Source organism: Muscardinus avellanarius (genome assembly GCF_963383645.1).
Source record: "Muscardinus avellanarius genome assembly, chromosome: 10".
Lineage (NCBI taxonomy): Eukaryota > Metazoa > Chordata > Mammalia > Rodentia > Gliridae > Muscardinus > Muscardinus avellanarius.
Genome location: NC_137796.1, coordinates 80,770,328 through 80,789,828, shown reverse-complemented (window position 1 = coordinate 80,789,828; position 19,501 = coordinate 80,770,328). Strand labels below are relative to the sequence as shown.

At 50.8% G+C, this 19,501-nt stretch overlaps 1 protein-coding gene across 1 annotated transcript; it reads right to left on the bottom strand.

Moving 5' to 3' along the window:
- Nucleotides 1-727: 727 nt before the first annotated feature.
- Nucleotides 728-17,567, bottom strand: SSC4D (scavenger receptor cysteine rich family member with 4 domains; the record flags this gene model as incomplete). Its single annotated transcript, XM_080702245.1, has 10 exons — nt 728-1,044; nt 1,673-1,750; nt 2,653-2,964; nt 3,056-3,130; nt 3,665-3,742; nt 7,036-7,350; nt 8,154-8,231; nt 10,275-10,580; nt 10,800-10,835; nt 17,402-17,567. 10 exons carry the CDS (start codon nt 17,565-17,567, stop codon nt 728-730), a joined length of 1,761 nt encoding a protein of 586 aa, XP_080558371.1.
- Nucleotides 17,568-19,501: the final 1,934 nt, after the last annotated feature.

The window sequence follows — 19,501 nt, the reverse complement described above, 5'->3', positions numbered from 1 at the left end:
GACAATGCTTTATTAACTTGGCACCTATGAACGGGTGGCTATAAGCCCCCAGGCTTCTTTGCTACTGCAAAGTGGAGGCTTGGCAGGGGCAGCATAAATCCGAGATGCTGGTTCCAGCTGTAGGGAGGAGCTACTGTCCCTGCTTTGGCCCCTGCAGCCGCCTTGTCCAGTCGAGCACCATCTGAGTTCAGGCCCTCAGAGAAGGTCAGGTTCTTCTGCAGCCCCTGAGAGTCTAAAGAAGAGCCACACATCTTTCTGTCCCTCCCTCTTTCTTGGGGATCCCAAGATAGATTAGGGGAGGGAATGATATTCCATTTACAGATAAACCCTGAGCCTTCTGGATCCAGGTCAAGGAAGGCAGGGTCAGGAGTACTGTAAGTGAAGCTTCTTCAAGGAGAAGAGTCAGAAGTCATCCTTCCCCTCTCCCCACTTTCAGATTTGACTGAGCAAAATATGAATGCATTTGCTGCACTGGCTCCATGATAGCTGACCACAAACTGAGGTCACGCAGTAAGTTGATGGGGGTAGGGCCAGACCCCCCATGCAGGACTTCTCACTCTGGGCAGCTTTTCTCCCAGGCAAGGGGAGGGAGGGGCGAGATGAACTGTAGAAGTCATAGGATGAGGGCTTCCTGGAGGAGGAGGAGGAGGAGGAGGAGGAGGGGCAGGTCACAGTAGACTCCCCGCGGAGGAGATGGATGAAGAGGTGGTCTGCAGAGCCAGCTGGGTCATGAGGGCCTGCACAGGACACTGGCATCCTCGCTGTGGTCACAGTTGTGGGCATCCCAGCGGATGTGAGAGCACAGCAGCAGGGTGCTCTCATCCCCACGGCACTTGACGTTGTCCAGAAGGATGGGGCCCCGGCCTGGGCCGAAGTGGGCCTCGCCAGGGGCTGCCAGAGCCTGGCCACAGCCCAGCTGGCGACACAGGACACCAGCTGCCCGCAGATCCCAGGCGTCATCACAAATAGTGCCCCACCGCTGCCCTAGGAAGAGCTCTACACGCCCCTCACATCGGTGGGTTCCGCTGGACAGACGTAGGTGACCTGTGCAGAGACAAAGCCGGAGCTGGAAGACACTGGCCCATGTCAGGGGGCCTCCTTGCTAGGACAGGGAAAGGGGAGAGAGAGGGGGTAAAAGGCACTAGAGGGGGTAAAAGGAGAAAACATGAGACTAAATTAAGATGAGCAGAGTCCACACCCAGAGACTCAAGGACAGAAAGAAAGCAAGCCAACACATGAAAACACGTGCTTAAGGTGCCAGGAGTTTCTATGTGACGTGTCCTTAGGCCCCTGCTCATAATCCCAGTACCTCAAGCCCAGGCCAGCTGTTTGGAGACTGTGTTCATGTCCTATCGAGTCCCCTGAAGATGACTGTAGACTCCCTCCCACTCCCTGGACTTCCTGAGCTAAATTCTGAATCCTTCATTATTCCTCTCAGCCCAGGATTCCCATACTCTCATTTTGATCCCAACTCTAGAAACCTCTAGAATGATTTAGTTTGAAGCCCGCCTTTAGGACACGATGCCACAATTAATGAGGCCTGAGTCAGTACAAAAGATTCCAGAATCTGGTTCAAATCTGTGAGCTGCTGTAACCCAGGCTGTGACCTACACCGATACAAGTGCATCCTGACCTGAGTCTCTACCTAACTTTCAGGTGTTTGTGCACCTACCATCCCTGGGTCGAGGAGTGGGCGCTCGGGTGGTCTCAGAACCGTCCTGCTGGACTTGTAGTCCCAGCTCCTCTGGGCCTGGATCATTAAGGACAGAGAAAAAGATTTGCTGTCACGGAGGGCTTGTCCTTAGGCCAGGTCACCCTAGTTCTTCCCTAAGGAAGCCTATTCTAGAGCCAGAAAGGACTTCATGGGATCCTGAAAACCTGCTCTCTGTCCCGGCAGTTTTAAGCGGGGCACATTGATGCACTTCTGTAATCCCGGTATTTGGGAGACTGAGACAGGAGGATCACAGGTTCAAAGGTAGCCTCAACAACTTAGCAAGACCCTGTTTCAAAATAAAACGGTCTGAGGGTGTGGCTCAGAATTAGATACCCTTGGGTTCAATCCCCAGTACCAAAAACAACAACAACGAGAAAGAAATGGCAGTTTTGCTAATTTGACCCTGGGGACCAACCTTTTGTGACCAAGCTTTGGGGAAGGGGAGGACTAATAGGCCAGGGCACCAAATGAGGGTTTAGATATCATTTCCCACAGCAATCCATAAACAGACGTATTTTACAATGTCCAGCCCGACTCTGCAAAGGCCCCATTTCCACAGACTCCTCTAAAGGTCACAGACCAGCTCTGGGAAGACTAACAGACTCTCTGCTTCCCATCGCCATTACTAGAGCCTTACAGGGCTTTGAACAAGTAACCCCGCCCTTTCCAGGCAGGACCTAGGCTGGCGAGAATCCTTGCGGCCGCACAGTCCGGGCTCCGCCCTACTCTCCACTGCAGAGGACACGCCTTTCCAGGCCGGCCCCGCCGCGCAGCCGCAGAGCGCGCCGACCGTCAGGCTATTTCTACGTAGGGCGCTCGCCGCAGTGCTGCAGTGCGAGCGGCTCCGCCCATCCCGCAGCAGGCCCCGCCCATGCCTCGCGACGCCCCGCCCACCCTCCTCGTGCGTGCCCCTCAGCGCCGAGCTGCAGCAGCCTCACCCGCGCAGAGTGCGCCCGCGTCTTCGTGGTGGCCGCAGTTGTGTTGGCCCCAGCCCAGGTGGAAGCAGTCGCTCAGGCGGGCCTCGGTACCCGTACAGCCCACGTTGTCCAGCAGCACCGGACCGCGGCCGTAGCCGAAGTGACCGAGGCCCGTGGCGCCCAGCGCGGGTCCGCAGCCGGCCTCGCGGCAGGCCACGCGCGCATCCGCGAAGTCCCAGTCATCGTCGCACACGGTGCCCCAACCCCCGGCGTACAGCACCTCCACGCGGCCGCGGCACGGGCCTGGGCCGCCCACCAGCCGCAGCCGCCCGCCTGCGGGGCGCACAGGCCCGCGGCCAGCTCCCAGGCAGAGCCCCGGCCCACCGTCACCCACCCCCCGCGGAAGCCCGGCTCTGCCACTTACTTTTCTTCCCCGCGGCCCAGGCGGCAGTGGTGGACTGTGCCGTCACCCCAGAAGGCTGGGCACCAACTCCCGTAGCTGCAGAGACGGGGAGGGCATCTGGAGCATGGAAGGGGGTAAGGCGGCCTGTCCTGCAGGACACGGGGCCCCTACCGGGAGACCCCAACTATATACCCACATCCCACCTCGGGGTCCCCATGTTGCCGAGTCAATGAGGTGGATGGAATCTCTAGGAAACCTGATTGGAATAACCGAATCCTAATTCCAGGCATTAACCTAATTTGAATCCCAGCGATAACTCCAGACCTAATTCCACTTCCAACCTTGATGCATTTCAACCCTCTCACAAGCCCTCTGAATTTCCAATCTCAGCAGCAGCCCCAAATTTTACTTGAGTGCTTTGAAGAAGCCTCTTACTACCTCTTCCCACCCTGCCAAACTTCTCAGAGCCCCGGGTTTCATCCTCGTGCCACCTGCTGGTGGTTCTCGCACCCACCTCCGCCATCTGGCCAAAAGCTCCGGCCTGTCAGTCCTGCATCCAGAACAGCCTTCCCAGCTCCCAGCCCCACCCACCGTGCCCCACCATTTCAGCCTGGAGCGTGGGCCCCTTACCTGCTGGCTCGGATTGCCAGGTCCAGTCCCCTCTTGTGGCTGAGAGTGGCAGTGCTGTGAGAATTGTTGGGCCCAGGACTAGAGTAGGAGAAAAAAGCACAGGATCAGAGGCAGAGGTACAGATTCCTGGTTCCATGCGCTGTCAGGGAGGAGAGGAAGGCATTCCAGAAGGCATCCGATTTTACTTCCAGAACTAGGGGTTTGACCCTCGCTGCAATCCAAGGTCGGCCATATTGGACAACGCAGGAAAGATGTATATACCTCAGTTTATACGGGGCTTGTATGAACAAGCTTTCATTTCTCTCCAATGTCCAATATTCTCAGAAGCCCAGAGTGTCCAAGCCCGATGTGGAGATACAGAAAGCCTTGCCCACCAGGGAGGGTCACACACAGTCCTGAGGGGCTTACAGAGCCAGACTCATCTTTCCCATCTAGAAAGGGCAAGGGGCCTGCTGAAGGCCAAGCCGCAAGGCCACCACGGCTCTGCCAGGCTCACTGAGCATGGATGAGGCCTTCCTTCTAAGGCCTCAACTGTGTGTGTGTGTGTGTGTGTGTGTGTGTGTGTGTGTGTGTGTGTGTCTGTGTGTGTGGTACTGGGGATGGACCCAGAGGCATTCTACCTCCAATTTACACCCCAGCCCTATTTTATTTTTGTTTTGAAACAGTCTTGTTAGGTTCCTGAGAACCTCACTACTTGCTGAGGTTGTCCTTGAACCTGCAATTCTCTGGTCTCAGCCTCCGAAATACTGGGAATACAGGCTTGTGCCACCACTCCTGGCTAACTTTTCCTCTTGTAAGTGATAGTACTTGTGCTATAAGCACCTTCCATCTTGTATAATGTAATCCATCTATGAAATGGTGTTATTGGCCATTGTTTCTATTTGCCGAGAACATTTCCCAAGTTGGAGAGGGTCCAAGTGGAGAGAAAATAATATTATAGGCTGGGTACAATGGCATTAAGTCTATAATCCCAGTACGTGGGAGGCTGAAACAGGAGAACTGAAAGTTAGAGGTCAGACTCATGCTGGGCGTAGTGGCACACACTTCTAATCCTAATACTTGAGAGGCTGAGACAGGCAAATCGCAGGTTTGAAGCCTTAACAATTTAGTGAGGAAGGCTTCAAACTAAATATTTTGTCAGGCATGGTGATGCATACCTGTGATTCTAGTATTTGGGAGGCCGAGACAGGAAGATTGCAGGTTCAAGGTCAGCTTTAGTAACTTAGTGTGGCCCTGTTACAAAATAAAAAATAAAATAGGACTGGGGTATAGCTCAGAGGTAGAATGTCCCTGGGTTCAAATCCCAGTACCCCCTGTGTACAATAAATATATATATATTTTACTTTATTTAGTTATTTGGAGGGGGGCTGAAGGAATGGAACCCAGGGATATTTTACCGCTGAGTTATACCTTCAGTCTTATTTTATTTTTGTGGTACTGGAGATTGAACCGGGGGCATTTTTTCTTTTCCTTTCCTTTCCTCCTCTCCTCCTCCTCCTCCTCCTCCTCCTCCTCCTCTTCCTTCTCTTCTTCTTCTTGTAGTACTGGAGATGGAACCCAGGGGCTTTCTACCTCCGAGCTACACCCTCAGTCCTAATTTTTATTCTTTATTTTGTAATAGGTTCTCACTAAGTAGCAGAGGGCCTCACTAAGCAATGAGGCTAGGGGTGAACCTCCTTTCTCAGCCTCCCAAATATTGGGATTACAGGCATGCATCACCACATGCCACTACCTCCAGTTCTATTTTATTTTATTATTATTTTTGTGTGTGTGGTACTTAAGATGGAACCCAGGGGCATTCTACCTCCGAACTACACCCCCTGCCATTTATTTATTTATTTATTTATTTATTTATTTATTTATTTATTTATGTGGGACTGGGGATGGAATCCAGAAGCATATGACCTCCGAGCTACACCCCCTGCCATTTATTTATTTATTTATTTATTTATTTATTTATTTATTTATGTGGGACTGGGGATGGAATCCAGAAGCATATGACCTCCGAGCTACACCCCCTGCCCTATATTTTATTCTTTATTTTGAAACAGGGTCTCACTAAGTAGCTGAGGTTATCCACAAACTGCAGTCCTCCAGTCTCAGCCTCCCTGATACTGGGATTACAAGCCTGCGCCACCACACCCAGCTTATTCTTTGTTTTTTTTGAAACAGGGTCTCACTAAGTTGAGGAGGGCCTCACTAAGTAACTGAGGCTGTCTGCTAACTGTGATCCTCCTGTCTCAGCCTCCTGAATGCTGGGGATTACAAGTGTGTGCCACCACGCCTGGCTCTATTTTTTTTTTTTTACTTTGAAACAAGGTTCCGGGTGTGGTGGTGCATGCTTATAATCCCAGCGCTTGGGAGGCTGAGACAGGAGGATCGTACAGGTCTAAAGCCAGCCTCAGCGACTTAGTGAAGCTCTCAGCAACTTAGTGAGACCCTGTTTCCAAATAAAGTATAAAATAGGTCTGGGAGTATAGCCTGGAGGTAGAAAGCCCCTGGGTTCCACTCTTAGTACCACCACCAAAAAAAAAAAAAAAAAAAAGGAAATAAACAAGGTCTAAGTTGTGGAGCACCTCACTAAGTAGCTGAGGCTGGCCATGAACCTATTAACCTCTGTCTCAGCCTCCCAAGTACTGGATTACAAGCGTGTGCCATCACACCTTGCTCAAAATTAAAAAAATAAATAAAAATTTTTAGCTACTAGGGATGGAACCCAGGGGCATTCTGCCTCTGAGCTACACTCTCAGCCCCCCCCCCCTTTATTATTCTTTATTTTGAAACAGGGTCTCACATGAGTTGCAAAGGACCTCACTAAGTAGTAGCTGAGGCTGTCTTCGAACCCCGATCCTCCTGTCACAGCCTCCTAAATGCTGGTATTACAAGGATGCGCCGCCACTCCTACTAAAAATAAAAATTTAAAAGGCCAGGGTAATGTAATGGTAGAATGCCCCTGGATTCAATCACCAGTAACACACACACACACACACACACACACACACACACACACACACACACACGGCCTAGGGGTGTAAGTCAGTGGTAGAACATTTCTGGGCTCAATCCCTACAGAGAGAGACAGAAACATTTTTAGAGGTTCAGGAATGCGGACGACTGTGCAGAAGGATCTCTGTAGCAATTCTAGAATATTGTTATTTTTTTTCTGAAGGATTCCACGAAGAGTTCTTGGGAAGAGCTTGAAAATTCTGGAGGCTCATCTGAGTGGAGCAGCGCTGTGTGCCATACGGAGCACTGAGTATCCTGAGCCACTTTCTAGCAGGACCGGGATAACTAAATTTGGAGCCTTCGGGAAGAGCCCCTGGAAGCCCGAAGGTGGCCAGGTTCCCGCCCCGCCCCTCCGGCTCCCGCACCTGCGCACAGCGCTCCGGCGTCCTCGTGGTGGCCGCAGTTGTGCACGCCCCAGCCCAGGCTCTGGCAGGCAGCCAGGCGGGGCTCGCCGCCCTCGCAGTGCACGTTGTCCAGCAGGATGTGCCCGGTGCCGAAGCCGAAGAAGGCGTTCGTGGTGGCGGCCAAGGCCGCCCCGCAGCCCAGCTGGCGGCAGACCACGGCGGCGTCCGGCAGCCCCCAGTCGTCGTCGCACACGGTGCCCCACAGGCCGCCGTGCAGGATCTCCACCCGGCCCTGGCACGGGCCGGCGCCCCCCACCAGGCGCACGCTGCCCTCACCTGTGGGATGGGGGTGCTGGCGGGAAGCCTCTCCCGCGGGGCCGCCTCCCACCCCCCCTGCGCGAGTGCACCCGGCCTCCCCACGCCCATGGTGCCCTGGGTCCAGGACCCGCCAGGGAGCTGCCCACCTCCGCGGCATACTTCCTCACAGTCCAGATGGGGTTGGACTGTGGGACCCCGGTCCACCAGCCTCGGTTGTCACTCCTGCCTAAGGCCAACCCTCCCTTCCCTGTCTCGCGCTCTTGCACGTCTAGGATGCGCCTCTGCCTAGTTTACTGCTGCCTGAAGAACACCTCACCTTTCAAGGTGCAGCGGCCCCTACAACCCTTCCTCCTGGAAGCCCTTCCTGATATGATGGGAGGGACATTCCCTAGGCTTCCTTGCCTCAGTGAACGGGCCCTTTTCCTTTAGCTTTTTTAAGATGCGTTAGTTGAACCAGGGCCTCGCACTTGCTAGTTAAGCACTCTATCGCTGAGCTACATCCCCAACCCTTTAAAAATATTTAAAGGCAGTGAATGGCTAAGGTGCCCAGGCTGGCCTTGAACTTGCCGTCCTCCCGCCACAGCCTTTGGAGTAGTTGATGTTATAGAAGTGGGTCAGCCCTGACCCTGCCACGTTTTTCCTTTTCTTGTTATACATCTTGATCTTCATTCTGTGCAGCTCGATTCTTCCATTAGACTGTGCTCCACCTCACCAGCCTCGACCAAACTTTCTCTAACCTTTGGCTAGTAGTCCCTCCCCCCGCCTGGGAGATATGGGAAACTCCTAAGACCCAGGGCATCTCCCACATCCCCCTGCCTTACCTTTCCCATTCTGAGGAGCTGTAGGGGGAGCTCTACTGGTTAACACCTTCCTTGTTGGGGGCTGCGTCAGCAGGAATTCTGGGGAGGAAACAGGATGTGGAAGGAAGGATACAGGGATCTTTCTATTCTGTATCTTTGAACCCAGAGAATGCGTGAGGGGCAGGGACATGGCCTCCTTTGGTGCTGTCCCCTCTCCCCGCCCAGGGCCTTTGACACCATAAAGAGCCAAAGCCATGAATGTGGGATATGAGAAGAGAAGAGGCCACTAGAATTCTACACTTCTCATAAAGCATACTTCCTTTTTTTTTTTTTTTCCTTTTGGTGGTATTAGGGAGTGGTGGCAGATGCTTGTAATCCCAGTACTTGGGAGGCTGAGACAGGACAATCTTAGGTTTGAGGTAGCCTCAGCTACTTAGTGAGGCTTTCAGCAACCTAGCGAGACCCCGTTTCCAAATAAGAAATAAAATTGGAGCTGGGAATGGTGGCGCATGCTTGTAATCCCAATACTTGGAAGGCTGAGACAGGAGGATTGCAGATTTGCAGCCAGCCTCAGCTACTTGGTAAAGCCCTCTGCAATTTAGTGAGACATTTTTTTTTAAGTCTGGGGATGGAACCCAGGGGCAGTCAGCCTATGAGCTACATCCCTGCCCTATTTTTTACTCTTTATTTTGAAACACAGTCTCACTAAGTTACAAAGGGCCTCACTAAGTAGCTGAAGCTGTCCTTGAACTGCATCCTCTGGTCTCAGCCTCCCAAATGCTGGGATTACAAACGTGTGCCACTATGCCTGGCTGAGACCTTCTTTTAAAATAAAAAAATTAGCCAGGCGTGGTGGCGCACACTTGTAATCCTAACATTTGGGAGGCTGAGACTGGAAGATCCGGGCTCGCAACCAGCTTCAGCTACTTAGTGAGGCCCTTTGCAACTCAATAAGACCCTGTTTCGAAATAATAGGGCTGGGGATATAGCTCGGAGGTAGAATGCCCCTGGGTTCCATCCCCAGTACCACAAAAATAAAGTAAAATAAAAATTAAACTGGGTATGGTGGCACACGCTTGAGACAGGAGGATCCCAGTTAGAGGACAGCCTCAGCTACATTTTTTTTGTGTGTGTGGTACTGGGGATAGAACCCAGGGGCATTCAACCTCCGGGCTACACCCCCCTGCCCTATTTTTAATTCTTTATTTCGAAACAGTATCTTACTGAGTTGGAAAGGGCCTCACTAAGTGGCTGAAGCTGTTGCAAATCGCCAGTCCTCCTGTCTCAGCCTCCCAAATGCTGGGATTACAAACTTGCGCCACCACTCCCAGCTCAGACTCAGCTACCTCAGCTCTTTGCAACTCAGTGAGACCCTGTTTCAAAATAGGGTTGGGAGTATAGCTTGGAGGTAGAATGACCCTGGGTTCCATCCCCAGTACCACAAAAAAAAAAAAAAAAATTAAAAATAAATAAAATAAGCCGGGTGTGGTGGTGCACCCTTGTAATCCCAGCATTTGGGAGGCTGAGATTGGAGGATTGTGGTTCATGAACAGCCTCAGCTATTTAGTAAGGCCCTCTGCAATGTAGTGAGACCCTGTTTCAAAACTAATGAATAGCTAGGTGTGGTGGCGCAAGCTTGTAATCCCCATGCTTGGGAGGCTGAGACAGGAGGATAACACAGGTTCAAAGCCAGCCTCAGCTACTTAGTGAGGCTCTCAGCAACTTAGTGAGACCTTATTTCCAAATAAAGTATAAAATAGGTCTGGGTCCCACCCCCAGTATCACCTAAATAAATAAATAAATAAATAAATAAATAAATAAACAAATAAATAAAAAATAGGGCTGGGGGTGTAGCTTGGAGGTGGAATGCTCCTGGGTTCCACCCCCAGTACCACACACACAAAAAAAATGCCCAATCCCTAGTAACACACACACACACACACACACACACACACACACACACACACGGTCTCTGCTGGGACATCTCCAGGCCAAGGTCACAGGGTGAACCAGAAGAACCTCTGGGACCCAGGAGTCCTGGGTCTGATTCTGTCTCCACTGGAAGGCCCTCCATTTATCTAGCCGACAGCCCTGCTGCCCCCCAGTGAACCTGCCCTCCCAGGCCCGGGCCGCTCTGCTCACCGTGGCAGAGGACAGCCACGTCCTCGTAGTGGAAGCAGTTGTGGACGCCCCAGCCCCGGCTGCCGCACTCGCTCAGCGCAGCTTCCTGTCCCCGGCACTCCACGTTGTCCAGCAGGATGGGGCCTCGGCCCTGGCCAAAGGCAAGGGGCCGCGGCACGGGCAGCGCCAGGCCACAGCCCAGCTGGCGACACACCACGTTGGCATCCACCACGTCCCAGTCGTCGTCGCAGACGCTGCCCCAGGCGCCGCTGTGCTGAACCTCCAGGCGCCCCCGGCAGCGGCTCGGGCCCCCCACCAGCCTCAGCTCTGTGAAGAGGGAAGGGGCCGGCGCCAGGGGGACCCCGGGCCAACCCGCAGGATGCCCGCCGCGCCGCGAAGCGGGGGCGAGGGGTCAGCTCCTCCTTCAACCGGGGAGACTGAGGCAGTGCGGTGGAGAGGGCGGGTTAGTCGCTGGGCTCCGCTGTCTGAGCTGCGGAGTACCTGAGCAGGTGAGCGGGAGGAAGGAGGAGGGAGGAGGGCACCTACCTGGAAAGGTCAGTGGCGTGGGCTGCAGGGCGCCGGCTGAAACAGAGCGAGGAAGAGCCTGGCCCCTCCGCCCAGCCCTCCCCATTACCCACCTCCTCGCGGATTCCTAGTTTTCCAAAGCCCCAGGGCCTCTTTCTGCTGATGTCCCCATGAGCCTCCCTGCCTCACCTCTTCCTTGTGGTCCATGGGCCCCCCAGAAAGACCTGCTTGGGATACAGACCTGCCTCTCTCACGCAACTTCTAAATCTCTTGCAGTTTCGCCACTACCTGCAGGAGCCCCAGCCCCTGGGATTTCTTTACAAGGCCGTTTAGTGCCTTACTTTTGGGAAAGGAGGAGGTAATGGGGATTGAACCCAGGGGCATTCATCTCTGGGCTACATGCCCAGCACTATTTATTATTATTATTATTATTATTATTATTATTATTATTTTATTATTATTATTTTTATTTTTTGCGGGTCTGGGGATGGAACCCAGGGGCATTCAACCTCCGAGCTATACCCCCTGCCCTATTTTTTATTCTTTATTTTGAAACCGGGTCTCACTGAGTTGCAGAGGGCCTCACTAAGTAGCCGAGGCTGGCCCCAAACCGCGATCCTCCGGTCTCAGCTTCCCGAATGCTGGGATCACAAGCGTGCACCACCACGCCCGTCTTCCTATTTTTTATTCTTTATTTTGAAACTGGGTCTCACTGAGTTGCAGAGGGCCTAAGTAGCTGAGGCTGTCCGTGAACCGCAATCCTCAGGTCTCAGCCTCCCAAATGCTGGGATTACAAGCGTGCGCCACCACGCCTGGCTTTTATTATTTTGAAGCAGGGTCTCACTAAGTTGATTAATTGTTGAGGGCCTTGATAATTGTTGAGGCTGTCCTTGAACCTGCAACCCTCCTGTCTCAGCCCCCCAAGTACTGGGATTACAGGTGTGTGTCACCATGCCCACTTCTCAGTTTACTTGCCCCCCCACCCCCCGCGGTGTTGGGGATTAATCCACGGGTCTTGTGCATCTTGGGCAAATGCTGAACAACTGAGTCACAACCCCAGTACCCACTTTCTTCCCCCAGTACTGGGAATTGAACCCAAGGGGACCTCTCAGCCTCATATTATTTTTTCTGGTACTGGGGATTGAACTCAGAGTGTTCTGCAGCTCTAATTCATTATTTTTATTTGTCTTTCTGGTACTAGGGATTGAACCTAGGGGTGTTTTATCTCCAAGCTACACCCCCAGTTCTTTTTAGTTTAGTTTTTTAAATGTGGTACTGGGGGTGGAACCCAGGGGCTTTCTACCTCCGGGCTATACTCCCAGACCTATTTTTATATTTTTTATTTGGAAACAGGGTCTCACTAAGTTGCTGAGAGCCTCACTAAGTAGCCTGTCTCAGCCTCCCAAGCGCTGGGATTACAAGCCTGCGCTACCACACCAAGCCTTTTTAGTTTTTTTTGAAACAGAGTCTCATTAGGTTGCTGAGTCTCACTACATTGCTGAGGCTGTCCTCAAACCTGCCATCCTCCTGTCTCAGTCTCCCAAGTACTGGGATTACAGGCTTGTACCACTATACCTGGCTTTAAAAATATATTTATTTATTTATTTACTTATTTTGGTACTGGGGATTGCACCCAGGGGTATTCTACCTCTGAGTTACACCACCAACCCTATTTTATTTTGAAATAGGGTCTCTTTAGGTTGATGAGAATTTTACTCTGCTGTGATTGTCTTTTAAAATTGTAATCCTCCTCTCTCAGCTTCCCAAGTACTAATATTACAGATATGTGCCACCATGCCTGGCTTATAATTTTAATTTTAAAACAGGGTCTCACTAAATTGCTAAGGCTGGCCTTGAACCTCCTGTCTTAGCTTCTCAAGTACTGGGATTACAGGCATGTGCCAATATGTCCAGCTCCCTTTTTATTTTTTGTTTTTATTGATTGATATTTATGGTACTAGAAACTGAACTCCGGGGCATTCTACCTCTAAGCTATACCCCCCAGACCTTTTTATTGTATTATTTGGAAACAGGGTCTCACTAAGTTGCTCAGAGCCTCACTAAATTACCAAGGCTAGCCGGGCGTGGTGGCACACGCTTGTAATCCCTGCGCTTGGGAGGCAGAGACAGGAGGATCACACAGGTTTGAAGCCAGCCTCGCTGGCTTAAGAGACCCTGTTTCCAAAGAAAAAAAATATATAATAGGTCTGGGAGTGTAGCACGGAGGTAAAAGGCCCCTGGGTTCCCTTCCCAGGACAAAAAAAAAAAAAAAAAAAAATTACCAAGGCTAGCTTCGAACAAATGATCCTCCTGTCTCAGCCTCCCAAGTACTGGAATTACAACCATATACCACCATACCCAGCTATTTATTTATTTATTTATTTATTTATTTATTTATTTTGATGATACTGGAGATGGGACCAACCCAGGAACATTCTACTTTCTAACTATACCCCAGCCCTATTTTTTTTTTAATTCTTTATTTTGAAACAGGGTCTCCCTAAGTTGTGGAGGGCCTCATTAGGTAGCTGATGCTGGCTGCAAACCTGCAAGCCTCCTGTCTCAGTTTCCAAAGTACTGGAATTACTTGTGCACCACCATGCTCCGGCTACTTATTTTTTATTTTGAAACAGTATCTCAGCCCGGCATGGTGATACACCTCAGATTGAACCCAGAGGCATTCTACATCCGAACTCACTGTTTCAAACCTGTGATCTTCCTACACCAGCCTCCCAAGTACTGGGAATAGGGGCATTTAACACCTCTGGCTAACCTTGGTCATTACAGTCCTGCTAATCCTCAGGCCCCAGTTTAGAGCCATTCTTCTGCAAAATCTTCCTGGAGCTTCAGCGAGAAGTGTGATTTCTTCTGCACACCCAGGTACCATGCACATGCCTCTTTCAGGGCCCTCTACCTATAATGTGGCCACGCCTGTATCATCTCTGTGTCCCCGGGGTTCCCTGCTCAGGGTTTGTTGTGTTTTTGTAGCACTAGGAATTGAACCTCAGGCAGAGGGGTGCTCTACCATTGACCTACATCTCAGCATCTCAGCCCCATTTATTCTTTTTTTTTCTTTTTTCTTTTCTTTTCTTTTTGTGGTACTGGGGTTCCTGGAAACCCTTCTGCTTCTGGGCTACACTCCCAGACCTATTTTTATACTTTTTTATTTGGAAACAGGGTCTCTTAAGCCAGCACGGCTGGCTTCGAACCTGCGCGATCCTCCTGTCTCTGCTTCTCAAGTGCGGGGATTACAAGTGTGCGCCACCACGCCTGGCTCAGCCCTTCTTCTTCTTCTTCTTCTTCTTCTTCTTCTTCTTCTTCTTCTTCTTCTTCTTCTTCTTCTTCTTCTTCTTCTTCTTCTTCTTCTTCTTCTTCTTCTTCTTCTTCTTCTTCTTCTTCTTCTTCTTCTTCTTCTTCTTCTTCTTCTTCTTCTTCTTCTTCTTCTTCTTCTTCTTCTTCTTCTTCTTCTTCTTCTTCTTCTTCTTCTTCTTCTTCTTCTTCTTCTTCTTCTTCTTCTTCTTCTTCTTTTTTTTTTTTGGTGGTACTGGGGTTCCTGGAAGCCCTTCTACCTCCGGGATACACTCCCACGGGCTACACTCCCAGACCTATTTTTTAACTTTATGTGGAAACAGGGTCTCTCAAGCCAGCGAGGCTGGCTTTGAACCTGCGCGATCCTCCTGTCTCCGCCTCCCAAGCGCGGGGATTACAAGCGTGCGCCACCACGCCCGGCTATCATTTATTCTTATTTTGAGACAGAGTTTAGCTATTTTGCCCGGGTTGATCTCAAACCTGCCACCTGCGTCATCCCCCTGAGAAGCTGGAATTCCAATCGTGCCCACTCTGGTATCTTATTAGCAGAGGTTCCGTGACTTCCCCTCAACCGTGTAAGTTGGATTTCCACCAAAAAAGATTTGCTCCTATGGGTGAGCATCTCACTGTGGCACATGCCTGTTATCCTAGTACTTAGGAGGCTGAGACAGGAAGATTACAGGTTCGAGGTCAGCCTCAGCAGCTTCGTGAGACCCTATTTCAAAATAAAAAAGGACTGGGAGTATAGCTTGGAGGCAGGATGGCCCTGGGTCAATCCCTGTCTCTCACACACACACACACACACACACACACACACACACACACACACACACACACACCACAACGATTTGCCTCTGAACACGAGTCTTGCTCTAGCGGTCGCATATGTACGTTCTGCCTTAGGTGGACTAACTCATTAGGACAAGTTGGGAGTTACGGCTTTTTTTTTTTTTCTGGTACTGAGGATTGAACTCGGGGGCGTTCTACCTTCCAGCTACACTCTAGCCCTTTTCTATTTTGAAACAGGGTCTCACTAAGTTGCTGAGGCTGGCCTTGAACCTGTGAGCTTCCTGTCTCAGTCTCCCAAGTACTAGCACTGCAGGCATGTGCCACCATAACTGGCAAGTTATGATTTTATAGAGAGGATAATTTCAGCTTCAGGAAGGTGGGGCACCTTGTTCAAAGCCCCACAGCAAATACAGGCTAGAGCAGAGGTTACGACTGGACAGTCACACATGTCACCATACAATTCTGGTCAGAGAGGAGAGGCAGGGAAGCCGGCAGAGCAGGCAAAATTAAATACTTGATAATGGTCCCTCACTGGTGCTCAGCGTATTAACAATTCTCAGGCTCGCTCTTTCTTTCTTTCTTTCTTTCTTTCTTTTTGTGGTACTGGAGGTAGAACCCGTTTCTACCTCCAGGCTATACTCCCAGACCTATTTTTTTATATATTTTATTTGGAAACAGGATCTCACTAAGTTGCTGAGAGCCTCACTAAGTAGCTGAGGCTGGCTTCAAACCTGTGCGATCCTCCTGTTTCAGCCTCCCAAGCATGGGGATTACAAGCATGTGTCACTACGTCCGGCTCTCAGACACTTTCATATGCATTACTTTATAGAATCCTTACAACCACACACTGAACCATGTACTAGTGTACCCATTTTACAGATGGAGAAAGTGAGGTTCCCTTCCCTTTTCTTCTGGTACTGGGGATTGAATCCAGGGGCATTATTCTACCTCCAAGTTACACCCCCAGCCCTATTTTATTTTTTATTTTGAAACAGGGTCTCACTAGATTGCTGAGAGCCTAAGTTGCTGAGGCTGGATGTAAACCTTCGATCCTCCTACCTCAGCCTCCCAAGTACTGGCTCTTTCTTTGTTCTTTCTTTTTGTGTGTGTGTGTGTGTGTGTGGTTCTGGGGATGGAACCCAGTACATTCTACCTCTGAGCTACACCTCCAGCCCTATTTTCTATTCTTGATTTTGAAACAGGGTCTCACTGAGTTGCAAAGGCCCTCACTAAGTAGCTGAGGTTGTCTGCAAACTACGATCCTCCTGTCTCAGCCTCCCAAATGCTGGGATTACAAGCGTGCGCCACCACGCCTGGCTCTTCTTTTTTGATTTAAGATAGTCCAAGCCGGGCGTGGTGGCGCACGCTTGTAATCCCCGTGCTTGGGAGGCTGAGACAGGAGGATCGCGCAGGTTCAAAGCCAGCCTCAGCTACTTAGTGAGGCCCTGTTTCCAAATTTAAAAAATATATAAAATAGGTCTGGGAGTATAGCCTGGAGGTAGAAAGCCTCTGGGTTCCACTTCAAGTACCACAAAAAAAAAACAAAACAAAAAAACGATGTCCATAGGTCATTTGACTCCATTGATTCTACCAGATTCTCAGCAGTCACACCGCGGGTGAGACCACACTCTGCCTCCTCTTTTTATTCTGTGTCCCTCACTGCCCACTCTCTGGGGACCTTTCTTTCTTTCTTTCTTTCTTTCTTTCTTTCTTTCTTTCTTTCTTTCTGCGGGTCTGGGGATGGAACCCAGGGGCATTTGACCTCCGAGCTACACCCCCTGCCCCATTTTTTATTCTTTATTTTGAAACCGGGTCTCACTGAGTTGCAGAGGGCCTCACTAAGTAGCTGAGGCTGTCTGCGAACCACGAACCTCTGGGTCTCAGCCTCCCGAGTGCTGGGATTACAAGCATGAGCCACCACGCCCGGCTTTCTTTTCTTCGGAGGACATTAAGCTCCCACCTGCAGTATAAACCCTCTACTCCCCAGACTCGGGCTCTTAGCTTTCCTCAGCCCTGGGCCAGTGTCATAGCTGGAAGGAAGACAAGGCGTGGTGGCTCACGCTTGTAATCCTAGTACTTGGGAGGCTGAGACAGAAGGATGGCAGGTTCACCGCCAGCCTCAGCAAGTAGTGAGACGTTCATCAACCTAGCGAGACTCTGTCTCCAAATAAAAATAAAGTAGGGCTGGGCATGTAGCTTGGCGGTAGTAATGTCCCTGGGTTCAAAAGAAAGCTGGAAGCCGGGCGTGGTGGCACAGGCTTGTAAGCCCAGCACTCGGGAGGCTGAGACAGGAGGATCGCGGTTCGCAGACAGCCTCAGCTACTTAGTGAGGCCCTCCCCAACTTAGTGAGATCCTGTTTCAAAATAAAGAATAAAAAATAGGGCAGGGGGTGTAGTTCGGAGGTAGAATGGAAAGAGCACTGAACTCCAACTCATTCACAACCACCTCCCACCATATTCAACAGCTAAGAGATTGAAAGCCAGAAAGAGGAAGTAGCAGGGGCCGGGAAGGAAGGAACACTCACCCAGCGGCAGGAGGAGGAGGAAGGACAGGGCCGGAGGCAGTGGAGGAGGGACAGCACCCCCATCTCCAGGCCTCCACCCCCTGCTCTTCTCATCCAGCGGGGGACCGCCTCGCATCTCTGCTCCCTGGTGCATCCAGCCAGTGGACGGCCTCTCAGATGGTCCCATCAAGGGGCCAGGGGGAAGTCACAGCTGGAACATCTGGAATTCAAGGTCCGGAGTGCTTACTTCCAGCAGGAGGGGCCAGCGGGGCCAGCTTCGGGGGAATGACATCGCCACTTGGTTTTGACATTCCTAGGGAAGGCAACGGCAGGAGCGACAGCTGGGAGATGAGAGTTGGGAGTGTGGCCAGACAGGACCGAGGAGTTAGGCTCTGCTGGAGCAGAGGACCCATGAAGAAGGCAGGGGTGGGAGATGAGGTTGGAAGCGTCAGCTGGGCACAACCATGACAGTCCCAGTGACTCAACATTTATCCTCCAGAGCCATGTGTCCCAAAGTGTGAGGGTACCACAGGTACCATTTAATAAACCCATTTAAGACGGACATGGCGGCGCATGCTTGTAAACTCTGTACTTCGGAGGCTGAGATAGAAGGATCACAGGTTCACAGCAGGCCTCATCTACTTAGTGAGGCCCTCCACAACTTAGTGAGACCTTGTTTCAAAATAAAGAATAAAGCTGGGTGTGGTGGCGCACACTTGTAATCCCAGCATTTGGGAGGCTGAGACAGGAGGATTGCGGTTCGTGGACAGCCTCAGCTACTACTTTTTTTTTTTTTTCTTTTTTTTTTTTTCTGAACTGGGGATGGAACCCAGGGGCATTCTACCTCTGAGCTACACCCCCAGCCCTATTTTGTGTGTGTTTGTGTATGTGTGGTACTGGGGGTGGAACCCAGGGCCTTTTCTACCTCCAGGCTATACTCCCAGACCTATTTTTTTAATATACTTTATTTGGAAACAAGGTCTCACTAAGTTGCTGAGAGCCTCACTAAGTAGCTGAGGCTGGCTTCGAACCTGCGCGATCCTCCTGTCTCAGCCTCCCAAGAGCTGGGATTGCAAGTGTGCGCCACCACACCCAGTTTTATTCATTTTGAAACAGGGTCTCACTGAGTTGTAAAGGGCCTCACTAAGTAGCTGAGGTTGTCTGCAAACTGTGCTCTTCCTGTCTCAGCTTCCCAAATGCTGGGATTACAAGCCTGCACCACCACACCGGCTCTAAGATCCTACTTAGTGAAGCCCTTTGCAACTCAGTGAAACCCTGTTTCAAAATAAAGAATAAAAAATAGGGTTAGTTGGGCGTGGTGGCGCACGCTTGTAATCTCTGCTCTTGGGAGGCTGAGACAGGATGATCGCACAGGTTCGAAGCCAGCCTCAGCTACTTAGTGAGGCTCTCAGCAACTTAGTGAGACCCTGTTTCCAAATAAAATATAAAAAAGGCCTAGGCCTGGGGGTATAGCCTGGAGGTAGAAAGCCTCTGGGTTCCACCCCCAGTACCATAAAAAAAAAAAAAAATAGGGTTAGAGGTGTAGCTCAGAGGTAGAATGCCCCTTGGTTCAATACCCAGTACCTAAATAAATAAATAAATAAATAAATAAATAAATAAATAAATCCACTTAATTTCGGGGGAATATAAATATACATTTTTTTCTTTTTCTTTTTTTTTCTTTTTTGGCGGTACTGGGGATAGAACCCAGGGGCATACTACCTCCAAGCTACATCCCCAGTCCTATTTTTTATTCTTTTTGTTGTTGTTGTTGTTGTTGTGGGTCTGAGGATGGAACCCAGAGGCATTTCACCTCCGAGCTAAGCTACACCCCCTGCCCTGATTTTTATTCTTTAATTTGAAACAGGGTCTCACTAAGTTGCAGAAGGACTCACTAAGTAGCTGAGGCTGTCTGCGAACCGTGATCCTCCGGTCTCAGCCTCCCAAATGCTGGGATTACAAGCGTGCGCCACCATGCCTGGCTTTAAGTGTCCCTTTTCCTTGCAGACTTCAGCAGGAGTACGACACTGGGCATGCCAACAATAGATTGGTTGGTTGGGGACAGATGGAGGCTGGTTCAGAGGCTGGTGTGTCTGTCCTCAGGACAGAGAGGAAGGACAG